The 23,110-nt window shown below is 40.8% G+C and overlaps 1 protein-coding gene and 1 non-coding gene across 5 annotated transcripts in view; one reads left to right on the top strand and one right to left on the bottom strand.

Moving 5' to 3' along the window:
• The window catches only part of AFF2 (AF4/FMR2 family member 2), a 449,558-nt gene that overhangs the window by 397,816 nt on the left and 28,632 nt on the right, over positions 1 to 23,110 (top strand). For all 4 annotated transcript variants that reach the window (XM_023526244.1, XM_023526242.1, XM_023526243.1 and 1 more), the window contains 4 exons: positions 10,932 to 11,091; positions 12,903 to 13,907; positions 15,490 to 15,611; positions 19,443 to 19,665. In XM_023526244.1, coding sequence (XP_023382012.1) covers positions 10,932 to 11,091; positions 12,903 to 13,907; positions 15,490 to 15,611; positions 19,443 to 19,665 — 1,510 coding nt within the window. The remainder of the gene's footprint in view (positions 1 to 10,931; positions 11,092 to 12,902; positions 13,908 to 15,489; positions 15,612 to 19,442; positions 19,666 to 23,110) is intronic.
• On the bottom strand, positions 1,396 to 1,514 carry LOC111734065. The gene has a single exon (XR_002778295.1). It is a non-coding gene; the product is annotated as a 5S ribosomal RNA (ribosomal RNA).

Raw genomic sequence — 23,110 nt, 5'->3', positions numbered from 1 at the left:
TTTACACAAATTGGAATAATGGAATCATCATTTTAATTAAAAATAGGAAGGTCTGTGTGTATATGGCATTCATTCTCAATAAGAGCCACACCATTTATTTCTTATGTTAGTGCATGTACATGACTCATCAATGACTGTTACTTTAAATACCAATTACATTAAAATGTCCATTGAAAGAAGTTGTGTTTTGTCAATGGAACTGAAGCTGAGCAAAGGGTTGGGCAATATGAAGGGTCACTATCCACACAACCACTTGAAAGGTTATAAATCCATCATCAGGCAACCTATTTGCTTAACTATTTTCATCAAATTAACTTATGATTCAGGTTGTTTTGTTGTTGCATACGCTGGCCTAAGTATTGACTTCTGTTGAGAGTCAGCGATATATAGACGTTTCATAGTTAAGTATTATTCATTACCAGGTGACCTTGTTTTTGCTGATTTTCTATTCATTATGAGGCCATTTGGAGTATTTCTTCATAACAAGAAAATTATATATGAGTTATCATTCTGGTCACCCTAGAATACACAAAATGATTGTACAGTTTGGCCCCTGTCATCGAGGAATGCACAATTTAGTTGGGAAGGCAAAAGGTTAGCACTATGAAATAATTCAAGAATAATTATGTGATAAACTGTGATGCAATTAGTGAAAAGAAATCAGAACAGGGCGGTATCTGTGAAAATTAAAGTTGCTGGAGGAGACTTCATGTTATTTGAATTTGAGCTTAAAAGATAAAGATTTAAGCAAGCAGAAGAGAAGGGGAAAGTGTCATTCTAGACACACACACAAAAATAAACAGGGTAAGCAGAGGTACAGAGGCAATGCGGGAGCAGGGAGAAGACAAAAGTGACAGGTGTGTTGGAAATAGAGGGGAATAAAAACTGGCACTAAGGTAGAGTGATGAAGGAGATAGATCTCTAAAATCTTGTAGAGAGCAGTGCATCTGTCTGTGAGGAAGTCATTGTAAATTCTGGATCCACAGATAATATGAGATCTCATATTGTCTATGGTCACTGGGACCAAGTACAAAAAAAAGTCAAAGCTTTTGGTCCAACAGGGAGTGAGGTCAAGGAGAATAAGAAAAGAACACCTGATTTGCAATGAGGAGTAGGCAAGACAGGGATTGTTGTAGGGCACATGTTGACCACATCTTTAAGTAGTTTCATGGTGTAGTACAGACAGTGACTGTTTCCTGATAAGGAACACGTGGCCTGGTTCCACTCAGAAGAGTTGTCTGAGCAGCTTCCGCTCCTCACGGCTATGGATGTGTAATGTTACTTCCTCTTCCTTGTGTTAGGGTGAGATACTGCAATTTTGCAAGTTGCTATTTTTGCCATTCGCTTAGGTATTTTTATTTTTATTTATTTATTTTAATTTTTTAAATTTTTTTATGCCTACAGCACCTGGTCTTCCTAGGTGGTCTCCCATCCAAGTACTAACCAGGCCCAACCCTGCTTAGCTTCCGAGATCAGACGAGATTGGGCTTGTTCAGGGTGGCATAGCCATAGACTCACTTAGGTATTTTAATGCTCATGTTTACAGTATATTTCAGACATGTTTATGAAGACACATTCAGTAAGGAAACTGTGAGCATTTTTTTAGAAATTACGTATGTGACTTTCAATGCCATTCATTGAATGCCCTGCCATTCCACATACAGGAATTTTTTAGGTATTACTTTTATAATTTTTTTAAAACCCTTTATTTTAAAAGCACACATATCACTCTTCAGAAGTGTATGGAATATCGTTGGAAGAATCATAAGAAACTGGTAACAGTGGAAAACTTTGGAAAATTGGGTAAGATGACAGTAAAGGGTCAGAAGACACACTTTTCATTGTATTCCTTCCTGTATATTTTGAATTAAGTACCATGTTTATTGTGTTTTTTAAAAAAATACACAATAAACATGGTGAAACATAAAAGACATTTAAGTTTTCCCTATTTAATCTTCATGAACTATTAATATATGGAGAATTATTAGTTGTCGACTATGTCTTTTTCTTCAGTCTCAGTGAGATTTGTCATTTGAATGAGTCAAATGCAACAAGATTTTCCTAGCATAAAGAGTTGATGGTCTTCACTGTTTTCGACACCAAATTCTTGCAACCTATCTCACTGGATCACTTGAAGAAAGTGGGATTAATTTTGTGTTCCTGGTGCCTTTTGATAGGATTACAAGGATGGATATTGTAGTGGATCCCTGATTTTTTTCATTTTATCAAGTTGGACTTAATGTTTAAGAAACAGTCACAGTAGCCTGGTGAACCGCTCCCCCCTTTGGGTCACAGCCTCATGACTCTGGCTAAAATGTCCCAGAGCTTCATGAGTGAAGTGGGGAGGACACCTGTTTCATCTAACGCCTCCTCCCCTGGCTCCACCACCACCGGTATTCTTGTAGCAATCAAATGAGGTCATAAGAGTGAAAATGCTGGAACATTATCAAGTGCTCTGCACTTAAAAAAGTATTTTTAAGTGCAGATCCAACAATGGTGGTATTCTATTGGGACGCATCATAGATACATAGACGATAGACAGTAGATGTGTCTGCAAATGGTTCTCACAGAGATCTATACAGAAGACTTCTTCGTGGCTTTACTTTAGGGTGTCTTAAGAGCACCGGGTGTTTTACAGAGTGTGCGTGTGTGCGCGTATGCGCATGTGTGTGGTTGATAAGCCCTCTGGCCCTGGAAGCTCACCCTGTAAATCAAGTGTTCATGACACATCAGTTAACAAGCAGACATGAAGGGGAGCAGACAATACTGATGAGGAGGTTGGCGTTGAGAGCCATTAAAGAAGAAATGTAGTCTAGGGAGAGCTTGGAAGAGGAATGCCCATCTCCCAAATCAAGAGGTAACTCTAAGCATGGTGGGCAACAGAAAGAAGACACCAAGCAAAGAAAAAGGCAGAGGCTTGTGCTGAGCCACTCTGAGCCTGTGTCCAGCCTGCTTTGCCTCCTTCCAGGGAATCCAGCCTGCCCACTGCTTGGGCTCTCCTGGCAGGCAGTTTGGCCCCATCTATTTCCAGACCAGTTCTGTAGACACAGTGGGAGATTCCTGCATGGAAACAGCTTCCAGGTTTAAGTCACCTAGTCAAAGTACACACCCTGCTTCATCTAGGATTTGTGACCGTTGTAATTCTTTATCGGAAGGCTTTGACCTTTTATAGATTTCTGGCATCCAGCCCTCTCCGAGTTCCTTATGAATGCGAGCTGCCAGTTATTCATTGTCTGCTTTAGTGGAGACCAGGCCCACAGGAATCAGCGTTCATGTCCACTTGCTTGCCTTCATTCTCTCCCTTGCTTCCATTTTTTAAAATGGACTTTAAAGGCAAAAGAGACAAAAATACTTAGCCGTATAAGGTTTTTTACACCTCTTTGGCTGTTTGATTGAAACAGCTCTGACTGATAGCAGAAAAGTCAGTGTGTCTTTTAAATTATTTCCAGGAAAAATTAAACGATCAGTTTATTCTTCTAAATGCAAATTGTGTTGCTCTCAAGATACAATGGCCCATTTAGCCAGCGTTGACCAGCCCTACGGGGAACATGCTGGCATCTTTCACTGTGTCATCTCTACCTCATACTGCACTGCGGCTGAATCCAGATGCCTTGTTTTTGTTTGTTTGTTTGTTTGCTTGCTTGCTTTTGTTTTGTTTTTGTTCTTTGTTTCTTTGAAACTGCATATTGAACTTTGTCCCATAAACTTCCCTTAAAACTATTTTTGACATGATATTGTTTGGTACTAAGCCTCAATCTTCTCAGCTGTAAAATGGAAGTAGTAAAAGTGTCTAACTGAAAGGACTGTTGTGAAGATTACAAAAGAAACACAGGAAAAGTGCTGAACCTAATTCCTGGCACACAGTGCATGCTCTGTACATCGTAGCTAAGACTAGTACAATCATTACGAATTATGTTCTAGTTCCCAGCCATGGCCATTCATGCAGTCTAATACCACACTGATCCTCAGCTAGGACAGCGGCAAGCCACTTTTGACCTTTGTAGTGATCCATAGGACACATTCAGAGGAAAGAATAGTGCATACGGTTCACCCTTGGTTCATGCAGGTAGCCTGAGGAAAGTTGTAAGGTCCAGGAAGGAATCTGATAAAACCTCTTCAGGAATAATTGCCTAAAGAAAGCTTACACTTGACCAGGTTAGATTAAATATGACATAACACTGTCAATTTTCTCTGTTGCTAAAGGAGGACAGAATAATTATGGAAAAAGAAAATCCACAGTTGACCTCAAACTGTGTTTTAGCCTTTAGTTTAAAATTCATCAACTAATTTTTCCCCCAGCAGCTTATATCTGAATGGCCAGAGCAGTCTGCATCATCTGGGAATATATTAGGGATGCAGAACTTGAGATCTATTCCAGATCCATTATTAAAATCTGCATGTTAATAAGATCTCCAGGTGATTTGTATGCACACTGAAGTTTGAGAAGCACCATTAATAAAGTTCTCTAAACTAAATGCCCTCACTTAGTCTCTTTATAAGCCTATGTGATGTATTAGCTCCATTTTACAGATGGGGAAACCGAAACCCTTATGTAAGTACTCAGCTTAAGGCCACCTGCGATAATACTGTATCCAAGGTAATGCTCAAAATGAAATCATCTAAAACCAGTAGGGGAAACGTAGCTGTTCTTAGATATGTAAAGTAGACTGAAAATGGGAGAAAAGGCACAGGCAGGAACAGAGGACTAGGGCCTGGGGCTGGTCAGTCCACAAAAAGGGTAACCAAGCCATGATTGATTGTGAATCAAATGTAATTATGAAAAGGAATTGCACAAATAAATTAACATCACCACCTCAGAAAGGAAGTAGTGTCAGGTAAATTAGGAGAAATAGGCACTAACTGCCTGTGATCGAAAAATGTGAGGAGCCAGTCATTTCCAGTTATCACGAAAGCTCCAAATGGTTGACTTGCAGCTTCTCTGGAAGATATTACCTCTTTCATTGCCCACTGCAGTAGCAGTAATCTACTAGTGCCTTCCTAATGGGAAGCTCTGGGTCCCAGACACCCTGCAATGACATTGGGGCCAGCCAAATTATCCAGGATCATATCCCCATCTCGAGATCCTGAATTTATTCATATCCGCAAAGTCCCTTTTGCCACGTGATGTACCACATTTACAGCTTCCAGGGATTAGGATGTGGACATTTTTGGAGGGTGTCATTATTTTGCCCACCATAGATCTATCTCTTCACTTGGTCAGGGCTTTCAACTGTAATGTGTGGTAACTTGCCTGTGAAAATAAATATGAACAGATAGATGTGCATCTCCTTATTACTCTTTGCAAATACGTTAAGCAGACTCCATTTCAGACTTCAGGACCAGACAGAAGGACAAATACCCAATATACACACATTGGGCAAAGATTATCTCTTGAAGCCATTCCGTGATTCACTATCCGCTTGTCAGTAGTATCAGAGCATTATTGACACAGGGAATAATTGATTCTGAGTTGCTTATGATAATATTGGGATATGAGATACTCTACTTTCAAACTGTGCTTGAGGGCTGACCTAGGGAGGAGGACAAGCTGCTGGGAACACCCTCCCCCTACTGGCTGCCCCATTCCTTGTTTCCACTGGGACAGCTCTGCTTTTGTCTGTTTTATATATTATGTATACACTTTCTATGGGACAATTAGGCTAAATGGATTTTTGGAGGTAGGTGGAATAGATTTCAAACCTACAGACGCAGAAAAAAATGGCTTCCTCCCACGCCCTAGCCAGAATAGGTTCAGGGTTCAAGTGTCTGCCCCTAGTGGCCTAGTGTGGTGAGGCAGATATCTCCTCCCATTCCAGAAACCCAGAGTTCACAGAGGAAAACGAGGTAGAGAGGCAAGATCAGTTATAAATGTTGATTCCTTTGCCCTTGGGCCATCCCTTTACAACTTAATGATGACATCAAATACAGAAGCATTTCAAATTATCTGATAGACATTTGATCCCTATAAAACTGCAAAAGAGTCATGTTGATGAAACTTGTATAAGTCTCAACTAAAGAAAAGGGTTTAGTACAGGACTCCCCCATTAAACAGCTCATGCTATGTGTCTTTGGCAAGTTTTGAATCTCATGAAATATGTTGCCAAAATCAATACCTGGTGAACTTGCTTGTCAAAGCCTTGCTATATGCGTTTCCTACTACAAAGTCATTACCCATTCTGAAACCTTTCCTTTTTGGATGCCCACACAGCTCGATTGAGCAGAATGGCCAATTTGTCATCCCTATTTATTTTCAAAGAAAAGAATTCGCAGTTAAATTAGGATTAGAATCAGACAGCATGGATGTAGGTGTTCGGCTTCCTGGAGGCTGTTAATCTGAATTACTGAAAAATCTGATTTATGAAACACTCTTATTAAAATGCAGCTTTAATCCACAAAGGTTCACGCAAGAGCTCTGTGACTGGTAAAGTGTGGCCAAGAGTGGGTCATTTCAGACCTGCCTTAAGAGGTAGATTGGATTGTGCTAATGTCTTCTCACGCATTTAAGGGTATCAAGCTCACTGGCCTACAAAGTAGGGGCTTTTTTTCTGTGGCCAGCTATAGACTTTTAAAAGTCCTTCGTGATATTGAGGTGAAATCTTCCCGACTAGATCTCTAAATTTTTGACCTTAGTTTAACCTTGAAAGGACCTCAGCAGAAGCCTATGCCCCTTTCCATAGGACAGACTATAAGTTTTTTGAAAACTATCATCATATGAACCGCCCTCCTCCTCACCCCAGAGTCTTCTCCAGGAGAAATAATCCCAGTTCCTTCCAAGCTCTCTATCTTCTGGTGTCATAAATTGAGCCTATTATTACAAAAGGCCTGGTCAGTATCAGTATAGAGAGACCATTGTGTCTAGAGATTAAGGTGCCTAGACTACCACTTAAAACTCATCTTTCTCCCTTGGTACTCAAGCCTTCCACGGTATGGCCAACCAACCTTGTCTGGAGAAGACACCTGAAATGCCTCCAAAACTTCTCTCTCACTGGCCTGTTCTTCAATCTTCCCTAGCCCTGGATTTCTCCACAAGGGTCATTGTCTTGCTAAGGCAACGTCTTTGCCCTCAGTCTGGTTCATGACCATGAAGACTTACTAAATGGGTTGGGATTAAAAATGAGGCTTGGTCCGCTGAGTAAAAACTGCTGACTCTGATGAACACAATAGCAAAATCTTATCTTTGAAAAGGTTGAGCAGTTGACTTTGAATTTGTTATAAACATGAGTCCTTTGAGAAGTTTTATTATACTAGAGGTGAAGTCATAGAGTATGCTTGTAATATTTACAGACTGCAGAGTAGATGGTTTAATATATTAAATGTTAATGATTTTTAGTATCACACGTTATCTTTGTTGTAACCACTAGCATTCTTTTTAAAAGCACTTTATTAACATATGAGAGTAAATGGTGCATGGGAAATAATTCTAATACAGTTTGGTGAATGAAGAATGTGTAAATCGCACATTAATTCTTCATGTCCTAGGCAGAATCAAGTATTGCATGGGCTAGCTTCACTCATAACCACTTTAATATACATTTGGAAAATAAATTAGCGACATATGAAAATAAATGTAGCAGAGTGATTTTAACTAGCTGAACAGCTAACGGCTTCAGTGAAGAACTGAAAGTGAAATATTGTGATGATTTGATATTTGGAAAGTTCTGCCGTGAATTCTAGATAAGAATATGACCCTGGGCCAATCATTCTGATACTGATGTTTGTCCTGCTTGTGAAGACAGTGTTTTCATTTCGTACTCATTTTTTGTCCCTGGGAGTGGCTCCAGCTGGGTACAACAAGGTGGGCCCACAAGAAGTCGGAGTCAGACTCAGATGTATGATTTACATTCCTCAGCAGCTGTGTGCAGCCAGATTCTCTAGAAACCCCAAGAACAGCAGATGGATAGTAGAGGCACAGGAACATATAGAGGAGAGCACTTTTGCTTCCATTTTAAATAACTGTTATTCTCTCCCACAAATGAGTTTGATTTCTCATGATGTCCTCTCTGAACTCAAGACCACCTTCTCTCTCACCCCCAAGTATCTATGTCCATCAGTGTGGGTATGATTTATCTGTAAAAGTCTGAGGGAAAAATAATTTCAGGTCTCATTTCTTTGGGTCTCAGTCAAAGTTACTCTTGTGTTTGAAATAATCTTTATTTCATACCTACTATATCTATATATCTATATTAACTTATACATATAGTTATAGACAATTTTTCATATATGGTTTCTGTTCACATTACAATCCCTTAATCACAATTCTGAAATTTAACAAGTTCTGAGAACTGTTATTTTCAGTAACTTTGAGAGAAACTCATTTAATGATAAAACCTGATCTAAACTGATGGGCAGATATTTATTTAAAGTCTTTATTTAGTACTCTTACTGTGAATGTTACTGTAGCAATGTTAACTACTTTTATTAAAGCATGTTTCCCAGCTCCCACTGGGGTATTATATATATGGTATATTCACCAGATTACTTTTTTTTCATTAAAGAAATCTAAATATCAATATTTAATCTAAATATCAAATATCTAAATTCATCTGCCCTCCAAAGGGGTTTGGATAAGGAACACCTGTATACAGACACGCATATACAAGTTTCTACTAAGTCTGTAAAGTTCTTTTGATTTAGCTGAGAAATAAGTTTATTCTAGTAAATAACACATCTGTACTTGATGTATATCTCACCTCAGTGCATTTAGTTTTGAGGGAATAATCCCTGAGATTATTTGGTTTCTTATAGAAATTGCTCAGAAATCATCCAGTAAATACAATCTCTATCAGGAAATATTCCAAAGTAAATCTAAACTCTAGTTTGGTGATATTAGAATGACCAGAGTCTTATGAGATGCCAGAAATGAATGCATGGATATGGAAGAAAACTAAGAAACAGCCTTTTAACTTGACTATCATAAACGAGAGTACAAGTTAGATTTTATCTCTGAATCCACCAGCCAGTAGTCTTAGTATTGCAGATGCTCTGTGCTGTATTTAAAACTGTTGCATTCACACGCACGTGCACACACACACACACACACACACACACACACACACACATGCATTTTTCCAAGGGATACAGTTCCCTATTTCTTCTACTTCTCCTAATTTCTTGGTGTATTTGGCAGAGGAATGTACTAGCAGATAACATTTACTTAGCAGATAGCATTTTAAAATGAGCTTTTGCTGTATGAAAGAAAATACCTACCTGGGAGATTAAAGGGGCAGGCTTTAGAGACACAAGGCACATGTAATGAAAAGGCTCACTGCATTGGATAGTGTCTGATGAGGAGCTCATGCTGGTTTGAAAGGGACCCTGTTCCTTTCCAAGCAGCAGATGAGTATGGCTCCAGCTCAGTGGGCAAGAGCTGTAATGTTGGAGATGAATGGGCTCCCATGAAGGCGTGAAGTGGGGGCAGGCAAAGACTAATGCTCCGTGTTTACAGAGTCTTGGGCAGAAGGGTCCTTGGGGTCCTTTTTTCTCCAGGTGCCCTCCAGGACCAGGCCTGGGCTCTCTTGACTGAGCTGAGTGGGGAGGAGCCAGGCAGGGAGCTGGGAGTGTGAGAGGGAATGCGGTTTGGATGACCATCCAGGCAGATCGCTGGGGCAGCCCCTGCATAGTGACAAATATGCCCTGGCCCTCAGCCTGCCCCTCATCATGATTAAACTTATCTCCAAAATCAGGATTGGGCTCATGAGATAGAGAGAGATGAGAACCCTCCCCTGAGTTTAGATCCCAATTTCTGAATGAAAGCAGAGCAAAACTCAGTCTAAAGAGACAATGAGCAAAAAGGACAGAAAGGCAATGATGTAGCCCAGAGTGCCAAGAGGCAGCTGAGGTTGATTTGTTACAAGGCACAGAGAGCAAATGATTAGTAAGGAAGAGTATTGATTGTCAATAAAGGCAGAGTGCAAATGGTGTCAACTTTCAAATGTTTTGGTCAGCCGTACAAATTTAAAATCAATCATTAGAGATGGTTGATCCTTTAAGATCATACCTACTGGTAAGAGGTTACAAAGAGTTTACAAAAATTATGGCGGAGGAGGCTCAGAAGTACATCCTCTCATTCCCTTATTCATACAATCAACTCTAGTCACCATGGTGTTGGGGGCTAGGCACCCAGCAGTGAATGTGCTTTACATCAGGGGTCACCAACCCCTGGGCCCTGGACCAGTATTGGTCTGTGGCCTGTGAGGAACAGGGCCGCACAGCAGGAGGTGACTGTCTGGTGAGCAAGCAAAGCTTCATCTGTATTTGCAGCCGCTCCCCAGCGCTAGCATCACCGCCTCAGCTCATCAGGCCTTAGATTCTCATAGGAGCCCTGGTCCCTGGTGCTGAAAAGGTTGGGGACCACTGCTTTACACAGCCCCTGCCCTTTGAGAGAACTGGGAGGCCATGATTTTAGTCTCACTTCTCTGACTAGCTGTGAGGCAGAGGAAGCCCCTTGCCCTCTCTGGACCTCAGTTTCCTCTGATTAAAATGAGAATCGAACCCACTCCTTCTTGGTGAGAGGATTATACTGTGTGTATAGCTAGGATCAGAACCCATTGACAGACCTGTGGGTTTCTGAAAAAGATGGTAACAGAAAATGAAAATTATCTTAACTGAAAAAGAAAATGGAGCCATTAAGGATCCAAGGCTATGCATCTATATCTGCATGCAATGTTGGCTTACAGTTTTCATGTGGAGTGAGGGAGGCAAGGTTTTCCTGGGAGGGAGAGCAATATGATGGAACCCAATGAACTTGGACACACTCAGACCTGGTTCTAATGAAACTTTTGACTGTAGACCTCATGTTTCCCATCTGTAAATGGGACAGAACACTCCACTCTTCTTGTATCTCACAGATTATAGGTCCTTACACTGAACTGGCCTCTTTTCCAGCCGGTTTGAACTAAAAAAGGCAATGAATAATGTCATTTTTCTTTCAGCCCACTCTTGGCCACACCTCAGCCCCTACCTGCAGTGCAAGCCAGTGGGGGATCCGGCAGCTCCAGTGACTCAGAGAGCAGCTCAGAGTCAGACTCAGATACTGAAAGCAGCACCACTGACAGCGAATCCAATGAGGCACCTCGTGTGGCCACTCCAGAGGTGGGTGAAATGGCCAGGGCTCCAACTACAATTTGCCTATCACCAAGGCAGCACCCTCAACACACATACACTGGCACTTTCAGCACAATAGTTCTTTTAACACAATAACTACTTCAGAAACATAGGTATTTGATAGCACATTTTTTCCCCTCTAAAACATATCTACATGGTCCCTAACAGACAGATTTCTTGCTGTGTGACTCACTTACCATGTGACTCACTTAGCTACTCTGAGCCTTTGAGCTTCAGCACGTGTAAATTGGGCTAGCAACTTCTCTTTCGAGAGAACCAGTGAAGCCAGCCAAGACCCACTTCTGGCTCTGGGGACACCTTGGCTAATAAGACTAAGAAGTCTTAGTTAAAAGGTCACATTTTTCTTTTCAGTTTGCATCCTTTGAGTGTGTTGGATAATAATTCAAGAAAATATTTAACATGAGCCCATCCCATAAAATACTGAAATTATCGTTTTAAAATGAAAGAATGTCCCCTTCCCCTCTATTCTGTGTCCAGGATAGCGCCTCAGTTTCCCCAAAGCCAGCACCTCATACAGCAAGCATTTCCTTCTGTGGCTCTTTACACACTCATTTTTCAATAATCAGAAAAGAGCTTTGTGTATTGGCTGTAGCCAATGAGCTTTATCCAAGGCGTGATTATTGCTAATTGAATAAAAGGATAATAGTAAATGCAGTAGTAATAGTACTACTATTAATAACAGCTAATGCTTTCTGAACGTGGACCACATGTCAGCACTGTGAGAAGCCCTTAACCTGCATTTTTTCATTCCATCCTCATAACAACCTTGCTATTATTATCCCCATTTTACAGATGAGAGAATAAGATTGTGAGACATTAAGAAAGAACTCTCCCAAGGTCTCACAGGCTGACGGTGGTAGGGCCAGAACTGAAAATGGGCTCTGTGTGTTCCCATTTTCACATCAGAGCTGTGCCACCAATGGTGGCAGCCAATACAATTTCCTGTACCCTTAGCTGCCATCTCCTTGTGCAGGTTGGAATCACAGCTACTCAAGTGTTTTTAATTCTGTCACACTCTATTGGCTGATGCCATAGCCTCTGTTGTTGTCTTTCAAAAAAAAGAGCAGTTCTAATGAAAATGATGGCTCTTTTAGATCAACAGGCAGAATTCAAGGTTGAGAATCCAGCACCCGAATTGTACGTATAATTTCTATGACTTAACAGCGGACGCTAACGGAGGCATGCATGTCGCCATAAATTGGTTATTGCCCATACACCAAGGAAAGTACAGTGGTTTTTTTTGGAAGTGAAATATTTTCATCCTTTGGTAAAAATACAAAAGACCTATTCTTTTTGCAGTGAATTATAGCATCGTATAGGAGGCACTGGTACTTTGGCAGATAGAAAGCTTTTCCTTTTGAATTACACTTGAGGCATGCTTGCATTTCTTTTCAGGACCAGAGATCATTAGCTCTGCCTCCTGGTGAGAGGTTGAGTAATGAGTCCCACCAAAGGATTTGGGGACCAGGTTTCTCTCCTAGGCCTCCCCACTCACTGGAAAAACTCTCTGTGAATAATTCTTTCCTACCTAGCCAGAGTGGAGAATATTTTCAGAAGAAGAGTAGAAATGAGTTTAAATAAGTAGATCAGGGCTGGTCTGTGGACTATTTGGCTCTCTAGGTAATGTGATTAATGTAGAGTCTGTGTGTGTGTTTGTAAATGCATGAATGGTCACTTAACATCCAAAGCTTTTACCAGCAAACAGCCAATGTATTGAGGGCTTCCTGAATTCTTCCCAGATGTGAAATTCATTCTTGCTGCTCTTTCTCAATTTGCAGCCTGAGCCGCCCTCAACCAACAAGTGGCAGCTGGATAAATGGCTTAACAAAGTGACATCCCAGAACAAGTCGTTTATCTGTGGCCAAAATGAAACACCCGTGGAGACGATTTCTGTGCCTCCTCCTATCATCCAACCGATGGATGTCCAGATCAAAATGAAGACAACTCCCAGCCAGGTCCTGGCTGAACCCAAAGAGAGGCCCCTCCTCAGTCTTGTCAGGGAGAAAGCCCGTCCGCGGCCGACCCACAAAATTCCAGAAACAAAGGCTTTGAAGCATAAGTTGTCAGCAACAATTGAGACAGCTTCTCAAAGGACAATTGGGAAAAAACAGCCCAAAAAGGTTGAGAAGAACACCAGCAGTGAAGAGTTTACCTGGCCCAAACCAAATATTACCAGCAGCACCCCCAAAGAAAAAGAAAGCGTGGAGCTTCCTGACCCACCAAGAGGCCGCAGCAAAGCCACTGCCCACAAACCGGTGCCTAGGAAAGAACCAAGGCCAAATATCACTTTGGCTGCTGAGAAGAAGAAGTACAGAGGGCCTGGCAAAATTGTGCCGAAGTCCCGGGAATTCATTGAAACGGATTCGTCTACATCTGATTCCAACACAGATCAGGAAGAAACACTGCAGATCAAAGTCCTGCCCGCTTCTATTGCTCCGGGGAGCAGTTTTGCCAAATACAAGGAAACCTGTGGTGCTAGCCTGACCCTCAGCACCTTAGTCAGCAGCAGTGGCAGCAACTTCTCCATCAATAATGAGGAGCCAACTTTTTCGCCTGCCCCTGTCATGCAAACTGAGCTTCTTTCCCCTCTACGAGAGCATGAGAATCTGAAAAATCTCTGGGTGAAGATCAACCTTGACTTACTATCTAGAGTCCCTGGCCACAATTCATTCCAAGCAGCACCAGCCAAGCCAGACCACAAGGAGACTGCCTCGAAACCCAAGCGTCAGACTGTTGTTGCAGCTGTGGAGAAACCTGCCCCAAAGGGCAAGCGTAAGCACAAGGTAAGCTGTTCAGTGTGGTCTGCCAAGTGATCGAGAGTGGTGGCTGTCCATTAGGGAACTTGATCTTGAGTCTCAATTTTAAGGATGCCAGTGGCAGTAGATTTGCAATCTTCGATGAAAGCAATGATGCTTTCCATGGGAAATGCAGTATTTGACATAAGCAGGCAGGAAGTGTTAGGAATGACCAGGGTTTGGTGACCAATGTCAACAGTATCCAAATGTCACATGAGGGATTATGAAGTGTAGAAAAGAAGAATATGAAGAAGGTCTCTTTCTCCAGTCAGCCAATCCTTGGGGTTGACTTCTTAAGCTCCCACTTTCATGGACTCATGGGTTGTTACTCTACAGCCCCCACACCAGCAGCAACAGGGAAGCCAAGTGTTCCCAAGGTCAAAATGCATCCTTGTTAATTTCTCTGGACAAACATCAGCATCCTCATAATTTAGCTACACTTTGGTTATCCCGGCTCTTACTAGATACGTGTTCTGTCCAGCTTGCTGGGTCCCCTGACCTGTGTGGTCAACTTGAGTTGTGAAAATCTCCCCTGCGAGAGGTTAAGACTGAATTCCAGGGCTACAAATTATAATCAGAATGTGAAATCCAGAATGGCCTCTTCCATTTCAAATACATCTAGGGAAGTGAGTTTTTATCTAATAGACTCATTCTTTGTAGCTCCATATATTATGGATATCTATGTAGCTCCAGATATTATTGTTTTTTTAGAGTTACATCATCTCTTGGTGATTTGGGTAATATTTTTTAATGGCTGCCACAGTGGCTAGAAAGGAGGCCCCTAATTCTTTCCCCCATTTCTTCTGTTCCTTTCCAGAAGAGACTTAAGAATGGTCAGAAATGGCTCAGATTCTTCATTATGGAAAAGGCTACCTGTGGCCAATCCATAATGTGGAATGGTATACTGTGAGAGTGATTTAAGTCTTCATTCAGCATTAGAGATTTAAAACCAGGTTTTTAAATGTCTGAGACATACATCAACCAATCCAATGAGAGTATTCCAAAATAGGGACCAAAATTTGGGGTCCTTGCCCTATCTTTGGTTCCCCACTGTTAGTGATGACAACAGTACAACCAGGGGTAAAACTGTGCCTTCAGAACAAGCACATGCAAAGGTTCAAAGGCATGCCTTGCACATGGTTAATTTCCTTGCATGTTGCTGATTATACAAGTGACCTTTATATCATGCCCCCGATCCCCATGCTCCTTGGACAAGATTTATGCTATGTTAGAGTTGCAATGTTAGTTTCTAAATTACTCATTTGCGGGGACACTGTTGTTGGGAGAAGTGTCTGAAATTTACAGATTCTCCTTAGTTTTGGTATGAGATTCCTGTGCCACCCAATCTTTAATCAGAGGTTCATATCACAGTTCAACTCTCAAATTCCAACTTCTTGGTAGGAGTAGGCTAGACAAGGCTGATTGCTTTTCTGTTTGATCAAAGGTGCACATTTAACTCCCCTGTCTCATCTAGCAGTTAAAAGAGAAGCAAACTGTCTACCTTGCTGATTGTTTTTAAATGTCTGCATGTGCTATGTATTTTAAACTGTGTATTTTTTCCCTGTTAAAGCCAACAGAAGTTGCAGAGAAAATCCCTGAGAAGAAGCAACGCCTGGAGGAGGCCAACACTATCTGCCTGCCCCCACCTTGCATCTCACCAGCCCCACCCCACAAGCCTTCCAACACTAAAGAGTGAGTTTGCCCTGTTTCTGTAAGATACTTCGATTGGTCAGACTCTTTTTAAAAATCCCCTTTTGGGGGTCTTATGTCAGAGGAATTTTAGGTAAAAAACAAGAGTCGCTCAGTCCAGTCCCAAGAGCTGTCCCTGGCCACAGGTCTGACAAGGGTATGCTAAGGCGTGGAATATAGGCTGCTAGATTTGGGGAGACACCATGAGCTTTTTAGCGACATTTCTTTATTCCAACTCAGATTGATCACAAAAGTCGGCCAACATGAACTTTTGGCACTAAGTGAAGGGTAAAAAGGAAGTAAATGAATTAAAAAGAGGCAGCATCAAGAGACATCTAGCACTTGAACCAGAGAAATCACCTGATTCTAGGCAACGTCCAGTTCTGATGGTGATTAAATTAAACGATTTCCTTGGAAAGCAACACCTCGGCCTTGACAGGATGACCCAGCTGCTGCTTCTGTGGCGTCACTACTTAACCTTAATATGAAGCTTGAGGACCAGTAGCTACATCCTGAACTCTTCAGAGGCTGCGAGAATGACAGACACACCTGGGGAGGCCAGAGAGACGAACTATTGGGGACCGGCCTTCCCCCGGGCAATGAATGGTTACTTTCATTCCAATCAGCTGGCACCTCTTCTCCCTTCCGCCTTCTTTGTGCAAGGTGCTAGAGTCAGGCGGGAGGCCTTCTCTCGTCTTCACTTCAACAGCCCCAGCCATCCCTAGAGAAGCCCTGCCCTCTCTGTTTCTACGGAGCATTGTGACAGAGTTCTTTCATCTTATAAATATCACTTAACTAACAATCATGTCAGCTACTGGAACCATTCCGTCTGGATAATTATTGCCATAAATTCATTCAACATTAGAGATTACTCCCATCAAAGACCAGTTTTGGAGCCTATTAGCAGCCCAGAGCAGAGATGCAATCTGGCTAACTGCTGCTGACAATTGATTTCACAGATTACTCTTTAATGTCAGTGATATGGCATCAATTTGCCACAGATAAGATGTCAGAAGGAAATTCTTAGCTTTCATTTGTTTGGATCCTTGTTGTTTTCAGATAAAAGGTAGGCAAAAAAACAATTATACTAGATCCACTCGTTATAAGGCGATTTGGGGCCTGAAGGTCCACAGTTCTTTGTAAAGTACATTCGTATTCCCTGGTATAACTTTGATCCAAAACATCCCTTCACATACTAGGAGTTCTCAGAACTAGAAACCCTTCTAATGGAGCAAGCCGACCTTCTTCGCCCCAGGGTGGGCCAGGTATGTGAGGAAATGTGCTTCTTCCCCAGAAGTCAAACATGGTCATCCCATGGCCCTCCTTCTTTCCAAGGACAAAAGGCTAAAATGGCATCGCTGTGGTGGCAGGACTTCTCCAGTCCCCAGGCTTTGACCAGTTCAGGCCACCTGAAAGGCAAAAGGAAAAGGCAGGGGGCAGTAGGGAACTGCCACACCATCAGTCCTCATTGCTAGTTTCCTTAAATGACTCAATGACCTGTCACTGTTCTTATTTCATGGAAGAGAGGTGATCAAGTATTAAGTAAATGTCTACTAATTAGTTTGTTCTCATAAAATGGTGTTAACGCACAAATTATTACTGTCTTTCCTTTTGTAGCAGGTAGGAAAGCAGTGTTTACCTAGTAGCATTTTTCAGTCAAGAAGGGCCCAAGTCAGGTTCTCATGCTCATCCAACAAATTTAAGTCTGTGGAAAAGTCTCTGGAGTTGCAGGGAGAATAAGGCATGGACTGATCTGCCTGAGATCTTCTCTTGGGAACCTCTCCTCAAGCTTTATCTGTTCTTTTGTGCTTTGTTAATTCTTGAAAGTAAAGGGTCAACAAATTTGACCCTGAGAAATTTCTTTGAAACAACATTCACCTTTCTAAGTGAGTATTCTAAACCTAGCAAAGAATGCCACATCAGAAGGGCTCTTCTGAATTCTTCCCTGCTTCTTTGGAGCTTGGACAATCAGCAAGGCCCCTGAGCCACTGGGTTGGGGTGGTGATACACTTCTCTCATCTGCTGTCCTCCTCTGTCCCACGACAAGAGGTGGCAAAAGCAGCAAAACCTCGTCTTGTAGTAAGAAGCTGTAATGGTGAGAAAGTAGTCTCTAGAAAATACTTCCTAGGTATCTTTCACCAGGAAAGTCATTAAAGGCCCCATGGTTTCAGGTCACCACCAAACAGTTGGAAAGGGAGCCAGGTGCCTGGTACCCACTGCACAGAATGGACTGTATTGTATATAATGACAGAGTGGAAGGCCTAGCATGACTGTTGTAGCCAATAGTGAATGAACCAGTCTTATGAAACAGCTCTTCCCATTTGCAGCTCCCACCACCTTCTCAGGCAGCTCAAGTAGTGAAGGAGTGGTCATAGCTAATGAACCTTCCATCTCCTGCAGATGCCAAAGCAATGCTTAACATCTCTCTCTATAAATTCCCCAAAGTGTGATGCCTCTGTGAGGATCATACTTAATGCAGGCTGAAGTTTGTGGAGCTTCCTCATGAACATGAATCTTAATTTATATGTTCACCATTATTTTAATCAGACATCATGACCATCTTAAAATGGTTCTACACATCAAAACAATTTTTAAAATCCATTGGCAAATAATTTAATTAATTTTTATTTTGCCACATGACAAGAATTGACATAGGACCACTTTATGAAACAAAAGATGGATAAGATGGCATATATTATTACAATTGGCAGATTTGGGCGACATAATTGAAGTGGAACAAGGAAACTGCATTGACTTCTGCCATTTCAGAAAATCAAACTACTTGAATGCTTGTTCATCTTTGATTTGTTGCTTGGAGATATTGTAAATCTATATTTCCAGATACTGACTGAAATTGACCAAGAGGAAAACATAAATTCTTGTTGACTTAATTTGCTATTGAAAATTGTAGTCAGTAATCATGAAAAGTAAATGGCTGCACAATGCAATATTAGTTGTCTAAGAAAAGATTAAAATTCAAGTAATCTTCATCGATTAGTGTAAGACAGTAACTAAAATGAAAATCCATGACCCAATTACCATGTTAAGCAGTTAGCATAAGGTTTTAGTTGTTCTATTTTATTTGACGTCTCAGTCTATTTGATGGTGCCCATTTAGTGGGCAGATAAATCAGTTTGAAAGCATGGAAGTACTTCTAGGACTGCAGATGTCTTGTGCCAATATCACAAAATATTTTCCAAATGGAGTTTGGTAAAGTGGAGTACATCAGTAATTCAATATAACAACTTCAGGTCAGGGGCTCGTTATGCCTTGGTGTTGGGGCAGAACATTTTGAACATGCAATTTGCAATGTATCACAAAAGTATTTAGTGCATTATTTATTTCTAAGTAATGTGTAAGCATAGTATTTCTTAAGAAAATATCCTTCGGCTAGTTGTTTATTATACCATTTATTGTGTGGTTTTGCAGTTAAGTCCAAGGGCCAAATAAGTAGGAACTATCCTAAAAAAAAGATCGGATTAAAGTCTGCATTAGATTTTCCATAATTATCTAATTAACAGTAATCTTGAAAGGTTGCAAATATCACACTGTGGCACACTCCGTTAGACACTCATATTTATCATGGAGTTCTGCTTCAAATACAGCATTTATTCTTGGATACATATGTTTACATTTATCTATAGCTATATCTATAGAGAGGGCTATCTCTCCATAGATATTTGTGTCTATATGAATTTCTATATATACCCTTCATCATGGGAAAAGGACAGTCCACTAAAATATTGCTTCAGCTGAAATTACCAGCATCATGGGGAAAATCAGAATAAAGAGAAACAAAACTTGATGACACCCTACACCTTTTTGTTTACACAGAAATAATTCATCCAGGAGAGCAAATAGAAGAAAAGAAGAAAAACTGTTCCCTCCTCCACTTTCCCCACTGCCAGAGGATCCTCCACACCGCAGAAACACCAGTGGCAATAACGGTCCCTTCAGTCAAGATAGAAACATTCCTATGATTGGACAGATCACCTCCACCAAAACTAAGAGGAGCGAAGGCAAATTCTGTGCTACTTTCAAAGGGATATCTGTAAATGTAAGCATCTCAAAAGAAATATTATGATCATCAGGTAGAAACAAGCTGGCTTAGCTTATCTAACTGGACTTGACCACATACAGATGTCTCAGGGGGTCAGGAGGAAGAGGCAGAGAGAAAGTAGAAGCGTGTGTTCACATAAATACATAAACTCTTTGTTATTTCAAATTTCGATTATTCTAATTTTGTATGAATTTTTCATTTCAGTCTTACTGCTTCGAACAGATTATTATGCAGAGACTCGGGGCTTTGGACACTTTTGGTCCAATCCCTTCATATCTTAGGGGTGGGGGATACTTACAAAATATTGACCACAGCATCTGGCACATGGTAGGCACTGATCATTTAGTGAATGAAAGAACAAATCGATAGAATGGGATTGCCTAAGGTCACCAAGACAGGGACTTGAACTCTAAATGACATTTTTCTACGCCCAGCTTAGCAAGTGTGAATCATTTTTAAAAATAATGACTAAAAAAGATGGAATTTAACAGATAGATTTTTGATAAAATTGCACAGTTGCAGTTCTTAGCCCAACTAAATGATTATCTACGCCTATGGATTTTCTGCACTGCGGCTCGATTAGCGTTAGAATTTGTATCATTTTTCACATCCACGTAGTATATCTTATCATCTGTCTCAGGTATAAGTATATGAACTGTGGAGACCACAAGCAATAGTGTCACTAATGAATATTAATGACAATTGTATCTGCCTTAACATGTAAATACTTGTATATACAGATGTGGCATCCATGTTCATCTAGTCTACTTAAAGTGTCATATAAAAAGCAAATGAGTGAAATGCAATGAGTTTTCAAAGGTCTGGTGCAAACTCAGTGGACTCTGAACCAAAAGTGTCCATTTAACACTCTTACAAGGCCACTGAGCTTTAAGGACACCACTTTGTAGTCCTCCATCACCTGAGATGACTAAGATAACATACATATCTAGATAAATTTCATTACTGATATTAGGAAATTCTTCTATTATGAAGTTGTCATTTTTCCACATGAAATTCATGGGTATATGTGTGTATGCACACAGAGAATATTTGCATTCTTATTTAAAGATGCTGTGTTGGGAATTAAGCCATCTATTCTAAACTGTAATTATACTATTCTATTTTTCATACTGAATGTAATTAACATTATAAAGTCCAACTGATGCTCTCTTTTATTGAAGCTTTTGGAGAGTATATGCTGTATCTAGGCAGTTCTCTTTGTACCGTGCCTAGTATATTGTCACAAATAATTAGTTACTTAATACGAATGTTATCGTGACAATGATAGTACTTAGAAGAAGCTGCAAAGTTATTTCCATAAGAGCTAAAAACTACTGGAGAAACCTGATAAATATGATTATATTTGTACCCAGAAATTGATCATCCTCCTTAAGGAGATAAGTGGGTCCTCTGTGATGGGTGAGTGTGGACAGAGGGCGTGTTTATATAACTTACATGATCACGACTGAAAGCAGCCATTTCCAGTCAGGTGTCCCAGGCCTGACGTCGATGCCATATGCATGGTGGATGTGGTGTTTTAGAGTCCTTGTCTTGGGCTGACTCCACTATTTGGTCTGGGCCAGCCGGCTCTGCCCATAGAGACAGGGAACTGGCTTAGGAATATTAGAAGACTGATTTTTTTGTGTGTTTGAATTGAATAAAATCCATGATGATCTTTAAAATATTTTCTTCATATCCATCACAAAAGTTTTTAGATGTGTAGCCTCTTGGCACATTTATCTCAGTGAGATCTTGGTGATAACAATTTTTGATAATCAGAAGGTCTAGGATTAAGTGGAAAAGATAGACTTTTAAGGCTATAAGAAATGTTCACATTTGTTTTTTGTCTTTAAAGTGACTCTTCTGATGAGGCAGTCATACATGTATTCAGCAAATAACTGACAGCACTAGGCTGTGGGGCAGGATGGACTGGGTATGGGTAGCAATATCATAAATTAGAGATGACTTCAGTGCTCAAAAAGCTCTCAATCTAAAATAAGCAATGAGACATGTACCCAAAGATCTAGAATATAACATATCTGCTGATTGGTGTCATACAGACCTTTCAGATCTCCAAAGGACAAAAGAGGATTAAGGTACTTCTGGCCATAGACATAAGGCAATTTTCTTGAAGAAAGGGCTTTCGTTGATTTGGGTCTTAATAGATGCATTTAGAAATGGAGAGAAGTGGTTCAACAAATGTGGTTTTTCCATACAATGGAATATTATTTAGCCTTGAAAAGGAAGGAAATTCTGACACATACAACAACATGGATGAACCTTGAGGACATGTTGCTAAGTGAAATAAGTCAGCCACAAAAAGACAAATATAGGTGGTAACTAGAGTAGGCAAATTCACAAAGACAGGATGTAAAATGGTAGTTGCCAGGTACTGGGGAAAGGGGAGAATGGGGAATTGTTGTTTAATGGGGACAGAACTTCACTTTTGCAAGATGAAAGAGTTAGGAGATTGGTTACAGAACAATGAGAATGTACTTAACAGTGCTGAGTGTACACCTAAAAATGGATAGGATAGTAAATTTGATATCATATGTATTTCAACATAATTTTAAAAATTAAAAAATTGAGTAAATTATCACAAGGTGTAAAAGAAAAAGAAAGTAATGAATGAAAGGTTTTTTTCTTCTCCCAACCCTAAGAGTCTGCAAGAAGCAAAGTAGAAATGTGAAGAAAGCGGGATGTATTTAGTTTGGTGGACAGTCCATAGGAGGGAGTAAGTGGGAGATGAAATGGAAAGCTGAAGCCAGATTGGGGAAGGCTTTGCATGCTGGCAAAGGAACTCAGCCCTGGTTTTCATTTGTGTGTAAGGGAGTGAAATGCATGGAGGTTTGTTTAGGACTCTTAGGCTGGCAGGCAGGAGGTTGAGGATGGATTGAAAAAGCTAGCTTGAAGATTGGGAGTAGGCCAGGGGACAGTTTGATAGTCTCTATTGAAAGCCATGAGGGCCTGCACTTTGAGGCTTCAAAAGAGAAAGGGACAGATTTGAGAGACGTTGGGGATAGACAATGAATAGGACTTTGTAATTGATCGAATAAGAGAGATAGAGAGGAAGAAATTAAAGATGAAATAGAGCAGTGGTTTTTAAAAAGAGTTTTAGGAGCATTATCATTTTTTTGAAATGAAATGATTTACAGAACTTCAACATATAAAGCTGATTAAAGCAGAGCAGCTCAGATGGAAGGCAAGGTGGGAAGTGCACCAGTTCCAATGCTCCTGGCCCAGGGATGGCCACAATACCCTTAATGGAAAAATCCAGCCTTGGTGACAGGGAACACCATCTTGTTATTTACAGAAAGAAGGAACTGGTTTAGTTATCAATTGGGTTCTAGAGAAAATTGAGGTGTTCGTGGGCTGTCTTGGTGGAACCATCCAGAAGTGGTCACTGCAGGTCTGAAGCTCTGGAGAGAGTGCAAGATTGAGG

The sequence above is a fragment of the Pteropus vampyrus genome, unplaced genomic scaffold, assembly GCF_000151845.1.
Source record: "Pteropus vampyrus isolate Shadow unplaced genomic scaffold, Pvam_2.0 Scaffold750, whole genome shotgun sequence".
In the NCBI taxonomy this organism is placed as follows: domain Eukaryota; kingdom Metazoa; phylum Chordata; class Mammalia; order Chiroptera; family Pteropodidae; genus Pteropus; species Pteropus vampyrus.
This window is presented reverse-complemented; position numbering and strand designations above follow the sequence as displayed.